We start from the raw sequence: 16,804 nt of genomic DNA, 5'->3' as shown, positions 1-16,804 counted from the left end.
GCATCTCTCTGAGCTCAGGAAAATGTTATGACAAGGCACTGAGTGGCATCGCCACTGTAAAATACACTGAATACTATGTGGCGTGTGTACATCTCCGGAGGCAATTTTCTTTTGGGTTTTTGTTGTTGACTTGTTTTGGTTTTCGTTGATGCTTGTTTCAAAGTTCTCATAGTCATGCTAGCCTCGAACTCATAATGCTGAGATTACAGATGTAGGGTCCCATGTTCAGCTGACTTCTATAGATTGTTCCGTAAAGAGCAGACAGAGGCCGGCCTCACCTACGTGCTAGACAAGCTTACTGAGCCATGCCGCCACCTCTTTATTTGGAAACAGTCTTACTGAATTAAATTGCATCAGCTGAGGCCTCCCATTGTAAACCAGGCTGGCCTAGAACTCACTCACACACCTCTGCCTCTGCCCTCTGCCCTCGGCCTCCACCTCTGCAATTGGGAGTGTAGCCTGTGCCACCACACTAGCTTGACAGTACAGTATTTTCGTTCTGTGGTGTAGGTCACTGGGAAGTGTGTGGATGTCAGACGTCAAGTCTCTGTGGCCATCTAGTTTTGAGGTGGGTTCTATCTTGCTTCTTGTGCACGTGCTTACAACTGCCCCAGGAGCTTCCAGGCAAGTTTGCCACCTGCTTGTACCACCTGCCTGGAGGGATGCTGGAATGAAAGATGCATGCCAGCCACCGCATCCATCCAGCCTCTCACTCGGGGTCCTGGGTTCCAGGAACTGAGCTCAAGCCACCATCAAGCTGGCATGGCAGGCACTTCTGCCGACTGAGCTGTCTCCCTGACCCTTTATTTGAACATTTTTAAAGGGACAATTTTATCTCAGTGAAGCTGGTTTATATGTTAACAGCAGCAACAGAAATGGATTTGTTATAACGACAGTCTGACCCACCAAACCTTGAGCTTACTCACTCCGTGCATCTCATGAATGGAGTGGGGCGGGGCACGATCCTCTCCCTTCTCCATTTTAAGTTTACTCTATCTGCCAATGTTTGAACACCGGTTCCTTCTTCCTCCACTTAGAGCTTAGTTCAAACATCCCAGCAAAGACCTGACTTCAACCTGACCCCACTGTAGCTCTGTGGTACAATGCTTGCCCATCTCGGATGTGGTGGCCTTCCAGTGACCAGTCATCTCTGTGGTATGTTGCCTTCCTGACATACTTAACACAGGATATAAAATGTAAGAAATGGGGCTGGAGAGATGGCTCAGTGGTTAAGAGCACTGACTGCTCTTCCAGAGGTCCTGAGTTCCACTCCCACATGGTGGCTCATCACCATCTGTAATGGGATCTGATGTACTCTTCTGGTGTGTGTGTCTGAAGATGGCTACAATGTACTCATATAAATAAAAATAAATAAATCTTAAAAAAAAAACCAAGAAATGACACTTTACCCTGATATGTCCAAAACCTCTGAACTCAACTGCTATTAATTAACTTACTATTTATATGGTGAGAGACTATGACTGAAGTCATTGTTAACGACCAAAGGAAACCTGTTACTGAGAGAAGAAAATGAACTAAGATACAGATGGTATGAAGAAGTCCCAGAAAAGAGCCACCTGTGGTGGGAACGATGCGGAAAACTTCAAAGCCAGGGCTGAAAACAGATTCAGAAAATGAAAGGTGTTCCAGGGGCCCGCCTGGTCACTGACTTCAAAACTCCACCCACGCACAAACACTGCACCAGGCCTCACTGGAACAGCAGGAGACCTACAATGTGAACCATCGTAAGCCGTATGTTCAAAAAGGTCAGAGAACAAGGTTTGCATGCATGCCGCCCCATGCCTAACGCTGGCACAAAACTGTTTCAAATGCCTAATGAAGGAACAGTGGGCTCCTGCAATACTGCAAGCCTCACACTGTCACAATGAAGACTCACTTCTACCTCCTGAACCCCCCAGATGGTTTATTTTAGACCTGTTTGGTCCTTTGGGGGGGGGGGTGGAGGTGGTGCTACCTTCTTCATAGAAGTATTTAAAAGCCGGGCATGGTGGCACACACCTTTAATCCCAGCACTCGGGAGGCAGAGGCAGGCGGATTTCTGAGTTCGAGGCCAGCCTGGTCTACAGAGTGAGTTCCAGGACAGCCAGGGCTATACAGAGAAACCCTGTCTCGAAAAAACAAAAACAAAAAAACAAAAAAAAATTATTTAAAAATGTTTCAAGGGTAGATAGAGCTTCTGGGAAAAAAAACAAAAAACAAAAATCACAAAAAGCCCTGCCCTACAAATCTCTAGTCTACCAAACTTGCTTCCTGGGACAGTAGCCCAAACTGGCCTGAAATTCTCAATCCTCCTGCCTCAGCCTCCTGAGTGCTAGCATTTGGAGTATGTGCCACCTGCCATCCCAACTTTTTGCACCTCAACACACTTTTGGAGAGCTAAGCTGCTATGAGTTTCTGCCACCTGCTGTGCTTGTCAAATGTGTCTACTGCACCTAAGGTTTAAGATAATTGCCAATGACAACTTTTAAAGGTGAGGCTTCTAAAGGTATTAGCTCATGAGCTCCCTTGAGAATGGGGTTACCTTGCCTATTACAAAAGGTCCGAGGGCTGGGGTTATAGCTCAGTTATAAAGTATAACTATATAGTTTACTTACAGTATAAGGGAGAAAGAAACAACTTACAATTTGGGCATGATGTCATAGCTTATAATTCCAGCACTCAGTGAGAAGCTGAGGCAGGAGGATGAGTGATTAAAGCTTACCTGGGTCTCCATGGTCAGACAATGTTAAAAGGGGGGGGGGGGGAGGCAGGCAGTTGGCATGCTGGCTCAGAGGGAAAGGCACTTGCCACCAAGTCTGATGACCTATTATTGCCCAATCCCCGAAACCCACACAGCAGAACTGACTCTTATAAACTGTCCTCTGACCTCCGAGTGCACAACCACCCCACACAAATACATAAAATACATTGTCAAAAATAGCAGCAACAAATAGCTTTAAGCAGCAGCTAGCCCTCCCCCTTCACTCCTTTAGCATATGAGCAGTGCTCAGAAAGCCAGGCCAGAATCACAGATCCTCACAGTGCCTTGTACCTGGAACCTGCCAGCTTTCAAGATACGTAAAATGGCCAGGCAACGTGGCACATACCCATGATTTGAGCATGGTAAGAGGCCGGGGCAGGATCCAGTTCACAGCCAGCCTGGGCTACACATTGAGTTACAGGCCAGGCCAGTAAGGACTACATAGCAAGATCCTATTTCTGTCTGCTTGCTCCAAGAAATGTTGAAGTAAATTTCTGTTGCTTTAAACTACAGTGTGAAACACTTTGTTTTAGCAGGCAAACAGATTATGATACTGTCTCAAAATGACATTTCTAACCAGGCGAGTGGTAGAAGAATCAATCTAATGTCCAAGACGACCTGGGCTGCAGACAATTTCAAGCTGACCAGAGCTATGTGGTAAGACTGAATATCGACAAAAACAAAAAAGCAGTCAATGGAGGCCCATCGATCACAAACTTGAGGGAAACACATTCTACTAGATCCTCCAGCGTTGTCAGGGAGGTAGCATGAGATAAAGAACGTGAGCTAAAGATGAGCCCCAGGCTTGAATGAGTTTCTCAAGCTGTCTGACCTAGGGCAAGTTGCTCAACCCCTGGGGATATCTGCTTATTTTAGAATTATATAACAATAACTGCTACTTTGTACATAGGCAGGTAAATTATAACAGGCCCTGGCAGATGTTAAACTCCCTGCAAACTTAGGACCAAATACCAAGAATTACAAAGCACCAGACAGGGTCCCTGGTCAGTGGTGAAAAAAAACCAAAAAAACAATTATATGTCTATTAAAGTACTGACTCTAGAAAATAATTAATCGTTAGCTTCTTCAGAATCTGTTGGTCAGGACTAATGCCTCAGTATTTCCACACTAAGCAAATGCCTGCTGCCAGGCCATTTCTCTAGTACAAAAGTTCTCAGGTTTAGAGGTGAGGCTGTTAAAATGTAACATCAGCCATCCAAAATGGACCTCTTGGGGCTACACAAATGAGACCTTCTGTACTGTGTCTGAAAGGCCAAAGAGAACTAAATGGGGGTGGGGGAGGGGGAGGCGCAGAGAGTAACCCTAAAAACCTGTCTATCACTACTTATGCTTTTTTAAAAAGTCAATTTGCTCAAAGGAAGTCCAGGTTTGAATGCCTGACCCATGGGGAAAGCTCCAAAAACTTCATAAGGAAAATAACACTTCCAGGTCTACAAGTCACACATGAAGCAATACGGAATAACACTGTTTAATCATTTGTTTGGGCCGGGCGTGGTGATGCACGCCTTTAATCCCAGAACTCGGGAGGCAGAGGCAGGCGGATTTCTGAGTTTGAGGCCAGCCTGGTCTACAAAGTGAGTTCCAGGACAGCCAGGGCTATTCAGAGAAACCCTGTCTTGAAAAACCAAAATAATAATAATAATAATAATAATAATAATAATAATAATTTGTTTGGCAAATAGGTGGCCAATATACCTTCATAACTGTCTATCCTAACCATTCGAACCACAATTTCATGATTATTTGCCATCACTTGAACTCCAGAAAGTTCAAAATTTCATAAACTGCACTGTATTGCTGGGCAGTGGCAGTGCACACCATTATTCCCAGGACTAGGGAGACAGAGGCAAATCTGAGTTTGGGACCATATTGGTCTACAGACTAGTTCCAAGACAGCCAGCCCTGTCTCAAAAATAAATATAAAATTAAAATGAAGAGAGAGAGAGAGAGAGAACGAACGAACACCCTACACTGTACTAATTTAAAAGATTTTAAATGTGTGTAAGAAGCACACCCCTATGGCAGGTTTCAGATCCCCCAGAACTAAAATGAAAAGCAGTTGTGACCTGTCCACGTGTGCTAGGGAATCGAACTTGGGTCCTCTACAAAAGTAGTTTGTGCTCTTCCCTGAGGAGCCCTTCCCAGCCCCTGACGCACGACTTTTATGTGCATCTTAAAAACAAAGACTAGGAGCTGAAGGCAAGGGGCATGGGCAAATGCAGCCACCTGCCTTAGATCTGGGTGTAGCTCAGCTGTAATGCATAGGATTGGCATGTGCAGAACCCCGTGAAAATAAAATAACCCTTTGCTTTAACAGTACAGGTATTAATAAAGACCGTAAAGTAAAACATGGTCTATAAGGTGTGTCCATGAACACTAGTGGACAACAGCACTAGAGGAAGTCCCCAGGTGTGTTACAACAATTAAGTTGATCTCCTCACCTGACAACCGGTGTCACCTGTCAAATTCAGTCCAAGAAACACCTTGGGCTGGCCAGTTCTATGTCACCTTGACATAAGCTAGAGTCACTGGAGCAGAGGACGCCTCAGTTGCGAAAATGCCTCCATAAGATCTGGCTGTGGACAAGCCAGTAGGACATTTAATTAGTAATTGATGTGGAAGAGCCTAGCCCATTGCGGGGAGGATCCTGGGTTCTATAAAAAGCAGGCTGAGCAAGCCAGTAAGCAGCACTCCTCGTCTGTGCATCAGCTCCCGCCACCAGGTTCCTGCCCTGCTCGAGTTCCTGTGCAGACCTCCTCTGACCATGGAAAGCCCAATGAATCCTTTCCTCCCCGAGTTGCTTTTGGTGACGGTGCTTCCGCAGCACAGCAACAGTAACCCTGACTAGGACACACTTCCTCAAAAGTGCTCCCCGACAAGGGCTGGCAAGGTAGCTCAGTGGGTAAGCACTTGTCACACAAGTCTCACAATCTCAGTTTGATCTCCAGAACCACATAGAGTTTGGAAGGGGGAAAAAAACCACTCTTGATAGTTGTTCTGACCTACACACACACACACACACACACACACACACACACACTAGCATGCAGTCGATGATAGCGATTGTTTAGGTGACAGTAACTGTTTAAAGTGTTCCCTGGCCAGGTATGGCATCCCAATACTCACGACACTGATGCAGCAAGACTAGCGTCTGAGGCCATCCTAGACTACATTGTGAGCTATAGGCCAACTTGGGCTACAGAGCAAGACCCTATTTTAAAAAAAAAAAAAAAGGTGTTCCCCAATGTCTCCCCCCACCTTAAACACTACAAAACCCCATCTTTTCCCCTGTGGTCTCCGGAGCGAGGCATGCAGTTCTGTGACTCCTTGCTTGCTTCCTGAATCTCCTGAAGCCGAGCAGCCCTTCCGAGAACCAACCTCATCTCACTGCTGTGTACCCTAAGAGCCACACTGCCCAGATCAGAACACTCACTGCAAGACGCCATTCACTGCCGCCTGCTTGTCTACCAGGAGACTCTAACCCCAATTCCCAGTGACAGAAAACTAGTTATATCCATGGGTCTCCAGCATCCAGGAGATGTCTCCAGAGTCCATGAGATCCTCCTTCAACTACTTATCTGTGTGACATCAGACTTCAAACACTGCAGCACAAACTCAAGAAGCCAACGACAACCTTGCATTCTACCACAAAGCCAGATATTAGAGACTGGAGCCAGGTCTGAAAGTCAGGCAAGATGGCACACGCCTATAATCTGAGCATTCTAGAGGCTGAGGCAGAAGAATCCACAGTTCAAAGCCAAAATAGGCTATAAAAGACCCCTTCTCAAAAAACCAAGTTGTGAAACAATTAAAAAAAAAACTTAAACTCATAAAGGAAAAGGGGAAATTAAACTGAGATTACAGATGACAAAGAAGACTTAATGACTCGATGAAATGTGCACTATTAAATTGACTCTTAGAACAGGAAATACATTAGTAGACAAGCCAGTGGTATTCCAGAGAATGTCTGCAAATTAGGTGATGACACTGTCAATGTAAATTTTACTGAGTTATTTGCTTATGAAAATAACCTATGGAAACAATTTAAATATACCTCAGCTGGCCCACATGCAGAGCTAGCTCTGGCTTTAATCCCAAGCAACATATGAAACGGAGTGGTGGCCCTGCCTACAGTGCCAGCACCCAGGAGGCTGCAGCAAGATCAGTCAAGACCAGTGAGTGGGGTTTGGGGGTTTGGGGGTTTGAGAGATGGCTCAGAGGATCAAGTCCCCGACAAAAGCAGTTTTTTTTTTTTTTAGATTTCCCCCAAACCAAGGCTATACCCAAATGTCTGTACAGAGCAAGGGATCAAGCCAAGAGCTTCCTGCATGCTAGGCAGGATACCAACTGAACTAGTGCCATAGCCCAAGAGACTTAAAACCCGCCCTTCATCGACCTGGGCCTCGTCCTGAGTCTTGCCAAACAAGGAGGAAACTGGAATGTAGCATACCTTAGAAATCTTGGAATGAGACAAGACCCTGGATAAACCAGAGAAGATTAACCATTTAAAGTTGCTTTGGATGTAATCCTGAACTCTGACTAAGGTCTCCAAACCCCTCCATCCTCAATTCTTGGAAAAATTCACTCTTACATAAGGTGTGCATTTATACTTAATGAGTACCTAAAAGCCTGAGCCCTTTGAACGAGGTCATCTTTTCAGAGAGGATCAGCTCACAGCCTCATTTAAAATGCTCGTCAGTCCATCTGCAACACCCTGGCAAGAGCTGCAGTTAATATTAATTAAGAACAGAAACAGGTTCCTTCTTGAACATCTTTTCTTTAGTCAAGTCCAAGATGCTTGCTTCCAAATGGAACCTCTCCAATTCTCCTACCCGAGACACTAGACTCCAGTATTAAAAGATGCCTGTTTTTCTAATACCACTGCCTGCCTAACACTTAAAACCAGATCTTCATATCCTGCAGATAAAACTTAGCAAAGAAAGCTACCACAAAATACTAGAGTTCTTGGGGGCTTTGTAGTTCCTTCTGGACACATTTTTTTTCTTACTAGCCCTGTTAATCCAGACCCAGACTTCAACCTTCCTCGTCCTAACATTACAGGTATGTACCACCAGACACTCACCCATGCAATGCCTGGACTCTAACCACCAGTACTTTGTCACCGCTGGGTAAGCACCCTACCAATTGAGCTACATTCCCACCTGAAATTGCAAGTTTTGATGGGGATACATTCTAAACTATTTATTTTTTTATTTTATGAGCACTGGAGTTTTACCTGCATGTGTGTCTATATGAGGGTGTCAGATCTCCTAGAACTGGAGTTACTGACAGTTGTGATCTGTCATGGGGTGCCGAGAACTGAACCTGGGTGCTCTGGAAGGGTAGCCAGTGCTCTGGACTCCGAGCCATCTCTCTACCACCACCACACACGCGCGCGCGCGCGCGCGCACACACACACACACACACCACACACACACACACACACACACACACACACACACACACACACACGAGCAGGGGTAGAGGGAGCATAATATTCCCTGTGAGAGAATGTACGGCTCAGCTCCTTGAGAGTTAAGGCAAGTCTTCCTATTTCTTCACAGGGTGTGCTAAGAAAATACAAGCTGAAGACCCGGGGGCAGGCCCTCAAATAAGGTATTTGATAAGCCTCAGCCTGTACAGCTCCAGGCAACCTAAGAAAGGGCAAGGGAAAAAACCAACTATCAGGAAGCTAATCTCAAGTTCTTTTTAAGCACTGCACTAACTGAAGCAGGCTAGGTAACTTCTGGTACAGGACACAATTTCTGACTGGACTCGTACCCTTAATACTGACAACATAAACCCCTTGTGGTGCATTACGGTTTGGCAGAGCCCAGTTTCAGAGGTAGAATGTGCTGTAAGGAGAAGGTGTAATAAGAGGTACAACATTCATTTAAGTTGCTCCTCCTGGCACATGCCTCTAATCCGGCACCTAGGAAAATCAAAGGCCACCGTGGTTCACACACAGACTTGTCTCAAAAGAAAAGGTATAGGTACATTATTTTCTTTCTTACCCCCCCCCCCAACATCAGGCACACACACAGTAGCTGAAGCAGCCAGCCATCAGCCTTCCTTGGGCTATACTCAACAAACAGCTGGTGCCCTTAGCATAGTAAGTTCAGAGGAAGGAGACAGACCCTGCAGAGCAGTGAGGTCAGATGGGCCCTTTCCTGCAGAGCGGCTTTTTGCCAGACTGTGGCTGCAGGAGGCAAGCCATGCAGTGGAGAGAGCCTGCCCAAATCCAGGCTGCCGCAGATGGCCTGAGCTGCTTTCCAATTTAAATTGTCACCAAGATTCCACTGACTGGCTTTTGCTGGGTCTCATTGTCACCTTCAGATGTCAACTACTGTGTGTTCAGAAGGTTTCTTGGTGTCCCTAGAAGGTTAAAAGCAATCCTCAGGTGACAGGAAAATAAAGTGAAGAATGTGCTCTTGTTTATATTACAGACAATGGCCCTAAAGCCCCTCACTTAGCTCTCTGGAGACATTCAGTGACATGGCACCCAAGTCCACTTGGAACGAGCCAATTTCAAAACAAATGGGTAGTCTTTCATTTCTAGTTTTTCCCTGGTCAAGTTTTTTAATTAGTTCAAGGGGGCGGAAGGAAAGAAAAGGTGATTTTAAAAGGCATTTAAAAGTCGCTTTTACTATGAGAGGAAAGAGTTTCGGAATGAAGGCATTTAAAAGAATAGAAACATTTCAGGTGACGGTGGTGTAAGACTTTAACCGCAACACTTGGGAGGCAGAGGCAGGAGTTTGACTGAGGCCAGTCTGGTCCACAAAGTGATTTTCAGGCCAGCCAGGGCTACAGAGAAACTGTCTTGAAAAACCAAAAAGGGGGAAAAAAGAAAAGAAAAAGAAAATTAAAATAATGATGGTTGCTGGAGGGGTGGCTCAGTGGTTAAGAGCACTAGGTGCTCAAAAGGACCTGGATCAGGTGCCCAGGACACATATGTCAACCATCTGTAACCCCAGTTTCATGGGATCTGATGCCCTCTTTTGATCACTACGGGTACCAGTCATGAATGTGGTTCATATAGAGATGCAATATTCATACATGTAAAATAATAAATTAGCCTTTAAAAAAAAAAGAGAACAAAAGACAGCCAAATAAAAAGCTTTCCAAACTCCTAAGTAGAAAAATAAGCTATCTCTTCTCTTAGAGCCATGTGTGGAGGGAAGCACAGGCCTTTAAACTCAGCAGTCAGGAGGTAGAGGCAGAGGGGATCTTAGAGTTTGAGACCAGCCTGACCTACATAGCTAGTTCCAGCATCCAGGTCTAGTTGTACAATGATAACAAAAGTCTTTGCCCTCATGTTCAACAGCAAGTGCAGGAGAGCCGGGGAAACAGCTTCCTTCTCCAACCTGAGAGAAGCCTCGTGGAGATACGCATCTCCTCAACAGGCTCACCTGACCATTAGGCTACCAGACCCCCCAACTGGCCCCAGCATTATGGCTGCCAACTATATGGAAGTAAAATGGTGACTTCAAAATCAAGTGCATGGCCTTTGAGAGAAGCCAGACAACCTACCCAAAAAGGGCCTACCTTTGATGATGATGGTAGAGGAGGAAGAGGAGGAGGAGGAGGAGAAATGCCCACAGTCAAGTCACAGAGGGTCAGTGCAAAACTCTCCATTCCAGAAGGGAACTGCAGAGGATGTTATGAAATGCGCTGGGTATTAAGCTATCTTTCTCTACAGCCTTACTGGGAGAATGGCAACCCCATGCACAACTCCTCCAACTGTATTGCCCCCCCTCCCAAACTGTATTCCAATTACTGAAAGACTATGAGAGAGGAGGGGACCACCTGTATGTACTCAGGTGTACAGTGCTTCCCTAGCATTCACACAGGCAAGAAGCACGACAGAGAAAAAGGATCTCCCTGGGGAGTGGAGTGTACTGATACAGTAACTATGTCAAATCTAAGGGCAGGTGAGGTGGATCAAGTAGAGACCCTTGGCGGGAAGCACGAGGGCCTGAGCTCCACATGCACAATGCTAGCACCACACTCAAATAATAAATAAATAAGATTTTAAAATCTAATTTAAAACCGGTTTTGAATGTCGCTCTGTGGTACAGTAGGTACCTGCCTAGATCATTAGAAGACCCGGTACACATAAACACATAAACGCTTCTATCTTTGACACAGGTATGAGGGAAAGAAGCCCTGATTGTCCAAATAAAGACTGGCTTTTACAGCCTGCTGCAGAGGAATAAGCAGCCTTTCAGATGCTTCAAGTGGTTGCTTTTAATCGCTTTCCAACATTGTCCTCCACCCACCTGTTCATGATCCTAGGTGATTCTGACATGCGGATTTATTAACAATTAGCCCATAACAAGCCATAACCACCTTGCACACAAATGACAACAGAAATGGGGAAGGATTTCATGGGCAACACATTTCATAAGGGGTTTGCTAATTAACACTCATCAGCATCCCAGAATGGTCTGTGCCCCACAGTAGCACACCGATAACTCGCCTTCTCTGAAACCGAGGAAGAGGGGAGAAGGGAGACACTTGCAAGACTAAGTGATGGGGCGATCTAGACCCCCCAACTTCACCGCATCCGCCAAGGGACAACCTCAAAAGGCCACTTGCAGCAAAGCTGAACTCAAAACGCAATCTTTCAGAACAAGTCTCCGGGTCTGCAGACGGCCAAGCTGGGCTTGAGGAGGAGGAGGGGAGTTAGTAGGGACAGTTCGTCGCGGCCGCCTACAGCGACCACAGGCCTTTCACCGCCACGCAGCACTCAGCTCCTGGCTGGAGCGCGCGCGAGGGGCCGTGGGGGAGCGCGCCGCAGAGTCCCAGCGCGCCGGCGGCCGCGACTCCCACAGGTGGGCGGCGCGGTGCTCGGCTCCTCGCCGGGGGAGGCGACCCGCGGCTGAGCAGGACCACAGCAGGGAGCCCAGGGGCTCGGCTTCTGGGAGACGGCACCAGAGGTCAGTTAGGGTCCCAGCCGAGAGGCTCGCGTTTCCCTCGGCCTGCCGTGCAGGGTCCCTCCCCACGCGCGAGCGGTCAGTGCAGTCGAAGGCGCCGCCGAGCAGCCTCGGCCTCCCCCGGGCGCGGTTAAGCCGCGCGGGCGGGCGGGCAGGCGGGCAGGGAGGCGGCCGGTTGCATGCGCCGCGGCACGTACAAGCCCGCACGGGCACACGCGGGCGGGGGCAGGGCGACGGCGCCGAGGGGACCCGAGCCCGCGACCGCCCTGCTCCCGGCCCGACCAACCAGCCGGGCTCGTCTCTACCCTCACTCCCCCCCGCCTTGGCTCCTCACCGGTGCCGGTCTTGAGGTTCTCCCGCAACAAGTGGCCGCTGGAGAGATGCTGGAGGCCAAAGTTCTGGGCGATCCTTTCGCATACCGTGCCCTTGCCAGAGCCGGGCGGCCCGAGGATGACCGCGCGCAGGAGTTTGGAAGCCATGGCTTTGGCGGTGGCCAGGACGGCAGCCCGCGCGCGCACTTTGCCCGGCAGCCCCTGCCTCAGCACCCTCCGCACGCGGGGACTCGCCAGCCACCCCTACAGGGGGAAGGAGAGGCTTTAAAGACTGCCCCGCCCCTCGGCCCCGCCCTCCGCCACCTCCTCGGGCCCCGGCCGCGCGGGTGAACCGTCGCAGCCCCCACCCCCACCCCGGCCTGCAAGCTCGGCCCCCCGGGGGTCAGAGATCAGTCGGACCCACCCGGGTCCTTCCCTGCTGCCCAGTCCAGATGCGCAACTCCGGGAAACCCCTGCCGGTCCCCGCACGTGGGCAGAGTGGGAGCAGCTCCGCGGCCGCTTCTCGGTGACTGTCGCATCCCCCCCACACACACACACACACAGTGGCTACTGCCGGCCACTGGAGGGGCCCACCTCCGCCCGGAGCAGCCGGGGAGACACACACCTCAGTGGAAAGGAGCGCGGCCAGACTTAGCCCGGATCCCGCTGGGCGGCGCCGCCTCTGCCGGGCTGGCCGCGCGGGACTCGCTGCTTCTTACGTAAGCCGGGAGCCGGCTCCGCGCTACCGCCGCCGCGCCCCCTCCTCTCTCTCCCCTCCCGGCGTGTCCGGGGCCAAGCTGAGGCTGCGGGGGCGAACGGAGATGGAGACGCCCAGAGAAAAAGGAACCGCCTGGGGACCTCGTTCTATTGTCAAGGGGAAGGAAAAACACAACTTGTTGAGCGCCTACCCTGCGTCCAATTCTAGGCTGTGTGATTTTATTATGCAACCTTTACAGGTACTGATGGAGAAAGGCTTGGAATAGGTTTGCACCATTCGTTCATATACTTAGCAGTGTAGAGTGGACATCTCTTTGTTTTAATCCCCGTGAGGGAATCAAAACGCCTGAGACTGTCCCTTAAACCAGGGTGGCTTACATCAGTGTTCACAGCAGGCCCTGGCAAGAGTAGAAAGTTGTGGGCGGGCCTGAACTACTTACTTGAGACCCAGTCTCAAAAAAAAAAAAAAAAAAAAAAAAAAAAAAAAAAAAGTAAAAAAAGATCTATTGTATACCCAACGCTCTTCTTTTTGCTTGATATACAACAACAACAAATGATCGAATCCTGGCCCCATAGCTGCAGCCAAAGTTTCGAAACCTTGACTGGCTCCAAAGCCAGTGTCCTGAAGAGGAGGAAGGAAAGGATGACTTTGGCTGTACTCCGAGGAAGAGAAGGACAGAGGATCCCAGCGCTTCTTTGTAGATTACTCTCAACTCTCTGCTCACCACCTTTTCTTTGCCCCTCACATACCAACCTATACTCCCACATGCCTCAGCCTTTGATTTGATTTGTTTGAGACAGGGTCTTCTCTTCACAGCCCAGGCTGGTCTTGAACTCACGATGCTTTTGCCACAGCCTTCTTAATACCGGGATTATAGTAAGGGGTCACCAAGCCCTGCTGCCTACTCTCTCAATTCTGTTTCCAAGTTACATGAAAGCCCTCAGTTTCTCATCCAAGTAGTGGGATGATCACCTGTACGTCTGTCTTCTGCACCCTTCTATTTTCTCTGCAGTTACAAGAAACACTGTTAAATTAAAAATCCATTTCTGCTACTTGCCCACCTTGGTGTGTCCCACCTCCTTCCTAAGGGGCCCGCCTGCCTTGCTGGAATCCTTTGCAGAATTCTGAGCATAACTGAGAGATGGTGAGACACAGTGCAGGGAGGACTCTGTGGGAAAGAGCCTCCTAGATTCCTGGCTGTAGTGTGTGTGACAGAGGCAGGAGACAGAGCCTGATATGGTATCTTGCCAACCCAGCTTCCCTCGTTGCCATTCCACACACAGTCTTGGCAAGACGACTCGCTCAGGCCACCAACCCCCTGTGCCAACGTTTGTTCCGTAGACTCATTTCCTAAAATATCCCAGTGTGCTATAGACCTTACTGTGGGCTCCTTTGATGAGCCTTTCACTGAAGAACAAAGAGAAAGACTTCTAGCGTAAAGGGGCTTACATCTCTTGGGTTCTTGCCATATGCTCTGTAATACAAACAGCTGATAGTTCTTTACAGTGATTGTGAGACAAGAGCCTACATCAGAACCACCTAGAGAGCTTGTTAAAACATCTTGCTGAGGGCCAGAAGGTGGCTCACTTGCAAAGTGTGTGCCACCAAGGCATGAAGACTTGAGTTCAGTTCCCAGCACCTGTGTATTAATGGTTGGACACAGGAGGAGAGGCAGGATCCCGGAGGCTTATTGGCCAACCAGCCCAGGTAAACTAACAACTAGTTCCAGGTTTGATGAGAAACCCTATCCCAAAAAGCAAAGGGAGCCACCTTCCCTCCATTCAGCCGGAGGGCTCTGATAGTTCACCACAGGGACCACTGTGCTGTTGGTGAGGAACTTGGCTGCTTGTCTCTAGGGACCTCAAAAAAGACAGTTGGCAAACAGAAGTGCTTTCTGGAGGGAACAACCTGAAGCTGTTCACCTTGACACGATCCTGAAAAACCCACAATCCTAATTTTTTCTCTTTAAAGAGCCCAGCAGGGTTGGGTATAGTGGCTCACAACTTTAATCCTAGCAAAGGGAAGAAAGCACCAAGTGGATCTCTGAGTTTAAGGCCAGCCTGGTCCGCAGAGTACCTTCTAGGGCAGCCAGGGCTTTAAGTGAGACTCTCTCTCTCTCTCTCTCTCTCTCTCTCTCTCTCTCTCTCTCTCTCTCTCTCTGTGTGTGTGTGTGTGTGTGTGTGTGTGTGTGTGTGTGTGCTCATGTATACACACACATGCACAGACAAAAGCCAATATAGGGGTGGAGAGATGGCTTGGTAGCAGTTAAGAGTACTGGCTGCTCTTTCAGAAAACACAGCCAGGTTCCATCTACACCCACATAGCAGCTCACAACCATCTCTAACCCAAGTTCCAAGGGGGGGCTGGCCACCGCAGGAACCAGGAATGCATGCGCTACACAAACGTAAATGCAGGTGAAACACCTATCCACATAAAAGAAGAACTTTAAATAAAATTGTAAAACCCAGTAGGAAATCTCCTTTGCGTTGTTTTTTGAAACAGGGTCTCGATGTAGCCCTGGATGGCCTGGACTCAGTATGCAGACCAGGCTGGCATCCAACTCACAGAGATCCACCTGCCTCTGCCCCAGGAGTGGTGGGATTAAAGGGCTGGGCCACCACACCCGGCTAGTCCATTTATTCTGAGACTGTGAATTCTGGGGACGCGTCCTCATTCTCTTTTTCTTAAGTCATACACTAGACTTTGCTGACCCTGAAGCTAGAGAGCAACTTTATGGGTCAAGGAGAACACCAGAGGGGGGACGTGCAGATTCTGGGTTCTGACCATCACATTAAAACTGCCTTTCCTGAAAAGCCCTCATTCGCCTAAATGGAAACATATTTAGAAACTTAAAATTACCTTTCTCAATCCCCAGGACACTGGTCTCCTCTGTAGCATCTTGTGTCATCTTTCTCCCCTCTAATCTGAACGGCAACATCACTTTCTTTCCTCATATACATTGAACAGTGTCTGAAGCCACAGGCTTTGGGTCCTCTTGATGAAGATACAAGCCTTGGCTTTTGTTTCTCAGTGTCCAGAGACACTGAACAACTTTCACTCAGAACAGCTTTAAATTTAGATTAGATTAAATTCCAGCAGAGAGAAAAAAAAATCTTAGCCCTTCAATTAAGTTTACGTAAGAAATGCTAACTGTTAAATTATTTTCTAAATAATTTCTTTCTAGGAGCTGGGGGAGATAGATCAGTCTGTGAGGTGCCTCTGGTGCAAGCATGGAGACTTCAGTTCCCAGCACTCATGTGAATGAATGTATTTATATGAACTGGTATTCTCAAAATTGGCTAGTATAAATCAAAATGTTCATCATATCTGAAAGACATCGAAGGTGGTCTATGTCCTTGTGTGGTCCAAGGAAGTTCTTTTCCCAAGGTGGAGCATTTAGACAAAACCCACCATTTTCACAGGGGTTTGAAGAAAGTTCCTGCTTGCTAAAGAAGAGTCATTATTTTTATTTCTGGCAAGAGGGACATGTGTACTATGTGACTGTGATGCCTATTAACTTGTTAAAATCAAAGCTAGCATCTAGGCTCCCTGGTCTGCTGACAAGCCCCCAACTCCCATTCCCATTTAGCTGGAAAAGTGTCCCCTGCCCTTGCTTTCCCTTCCCACCCACAGAGCAGCCATTTGGATGTCTTTATGGATCCATTTTTGTTCAGTTCTGAGGTATCAAATATTCAGAAAAGACTTCATTCTTGTTTGGTTGGTTGGCTGGCTGGCTGTTTGTTTTTGAAACTTAGGCTCAAGTAGTCCAAGATAACCCTGAACTCAGATATAGCCAAGGATGATCTAAAGTTCCTGATCCTTCTATGTCTACCTCCTAAATGCTGGGAGTATAGGCATGTGTGCCCATCTCTCAGCAAGATGTAACTGTTGTTTGTGGGTTTTCTTGGTTTAATTTTTGGAGACAAAATTCCCCTATTATGTAACTCTGGCTGTCCTAGAACTCACTATGTAGATAAGGTGGTCTTGAACGGACAGAGATCCACCTCCTTTTGCCTCCTGAGTACTAGGATTAAAGATTTAAGCACACCTGGTTAAG

The 16,804-nt window shown here is 47.9% G+C and overlaps 1 protein-coding gene across 3 annotated transcripts in view; it reads right to left on the bottom strand.

Annotated features, from left to right (window-relative positions):
• The window catches only part of Ak4 (adenylate kinase 4), a 47,736-nt gene extending 35,005 nt beyond the window's left edge, over nucleotides 1-12,731 (bottom strand). The window contains exons 1-2 of one of the 3 annotated variants that reach the window (XM_021200144.2): nucleotides 12,454-12,731; nucleotides 12,053-12,293 (exon numbers count right to left, since the gene is read on the bottom strand). In XM_021200144.2, coding sequence (XP_021055803.1) covers nucleotides 12,053-12,197 — 145 coding nt within the window. In that variant the 5' untranslated portion in view covers nucleotides 12,198-12,293; nucleotides 12,454-12,731. The remainder of the gene's footprint in view (nucleotides 1-12,052; nucleotides 12,294-12,453) is intronic. The other 2 variants (XM_021200145.2, XM_021200143.2) reach the window with 2 other exon arrangements.
• Nucleotides 12,732-16,804: the final 4,073 nt, after the last annotated feature.

Source organism: Mus pahari, chromosome 6, assembly GCF_900095145.1.
Source record: "Mus pahari chromosome 6, PAHARI_EIJ_v1.1, whole genome shotgun sequence".
NCBI lineage: Eukaryota > Metazoa > Chordata > Mammalia > Rodentia > Muridae > Mus > Mus pahari.
This window is presented reverse-complemented; position numbering and strand designations above follow the sequence as displayed.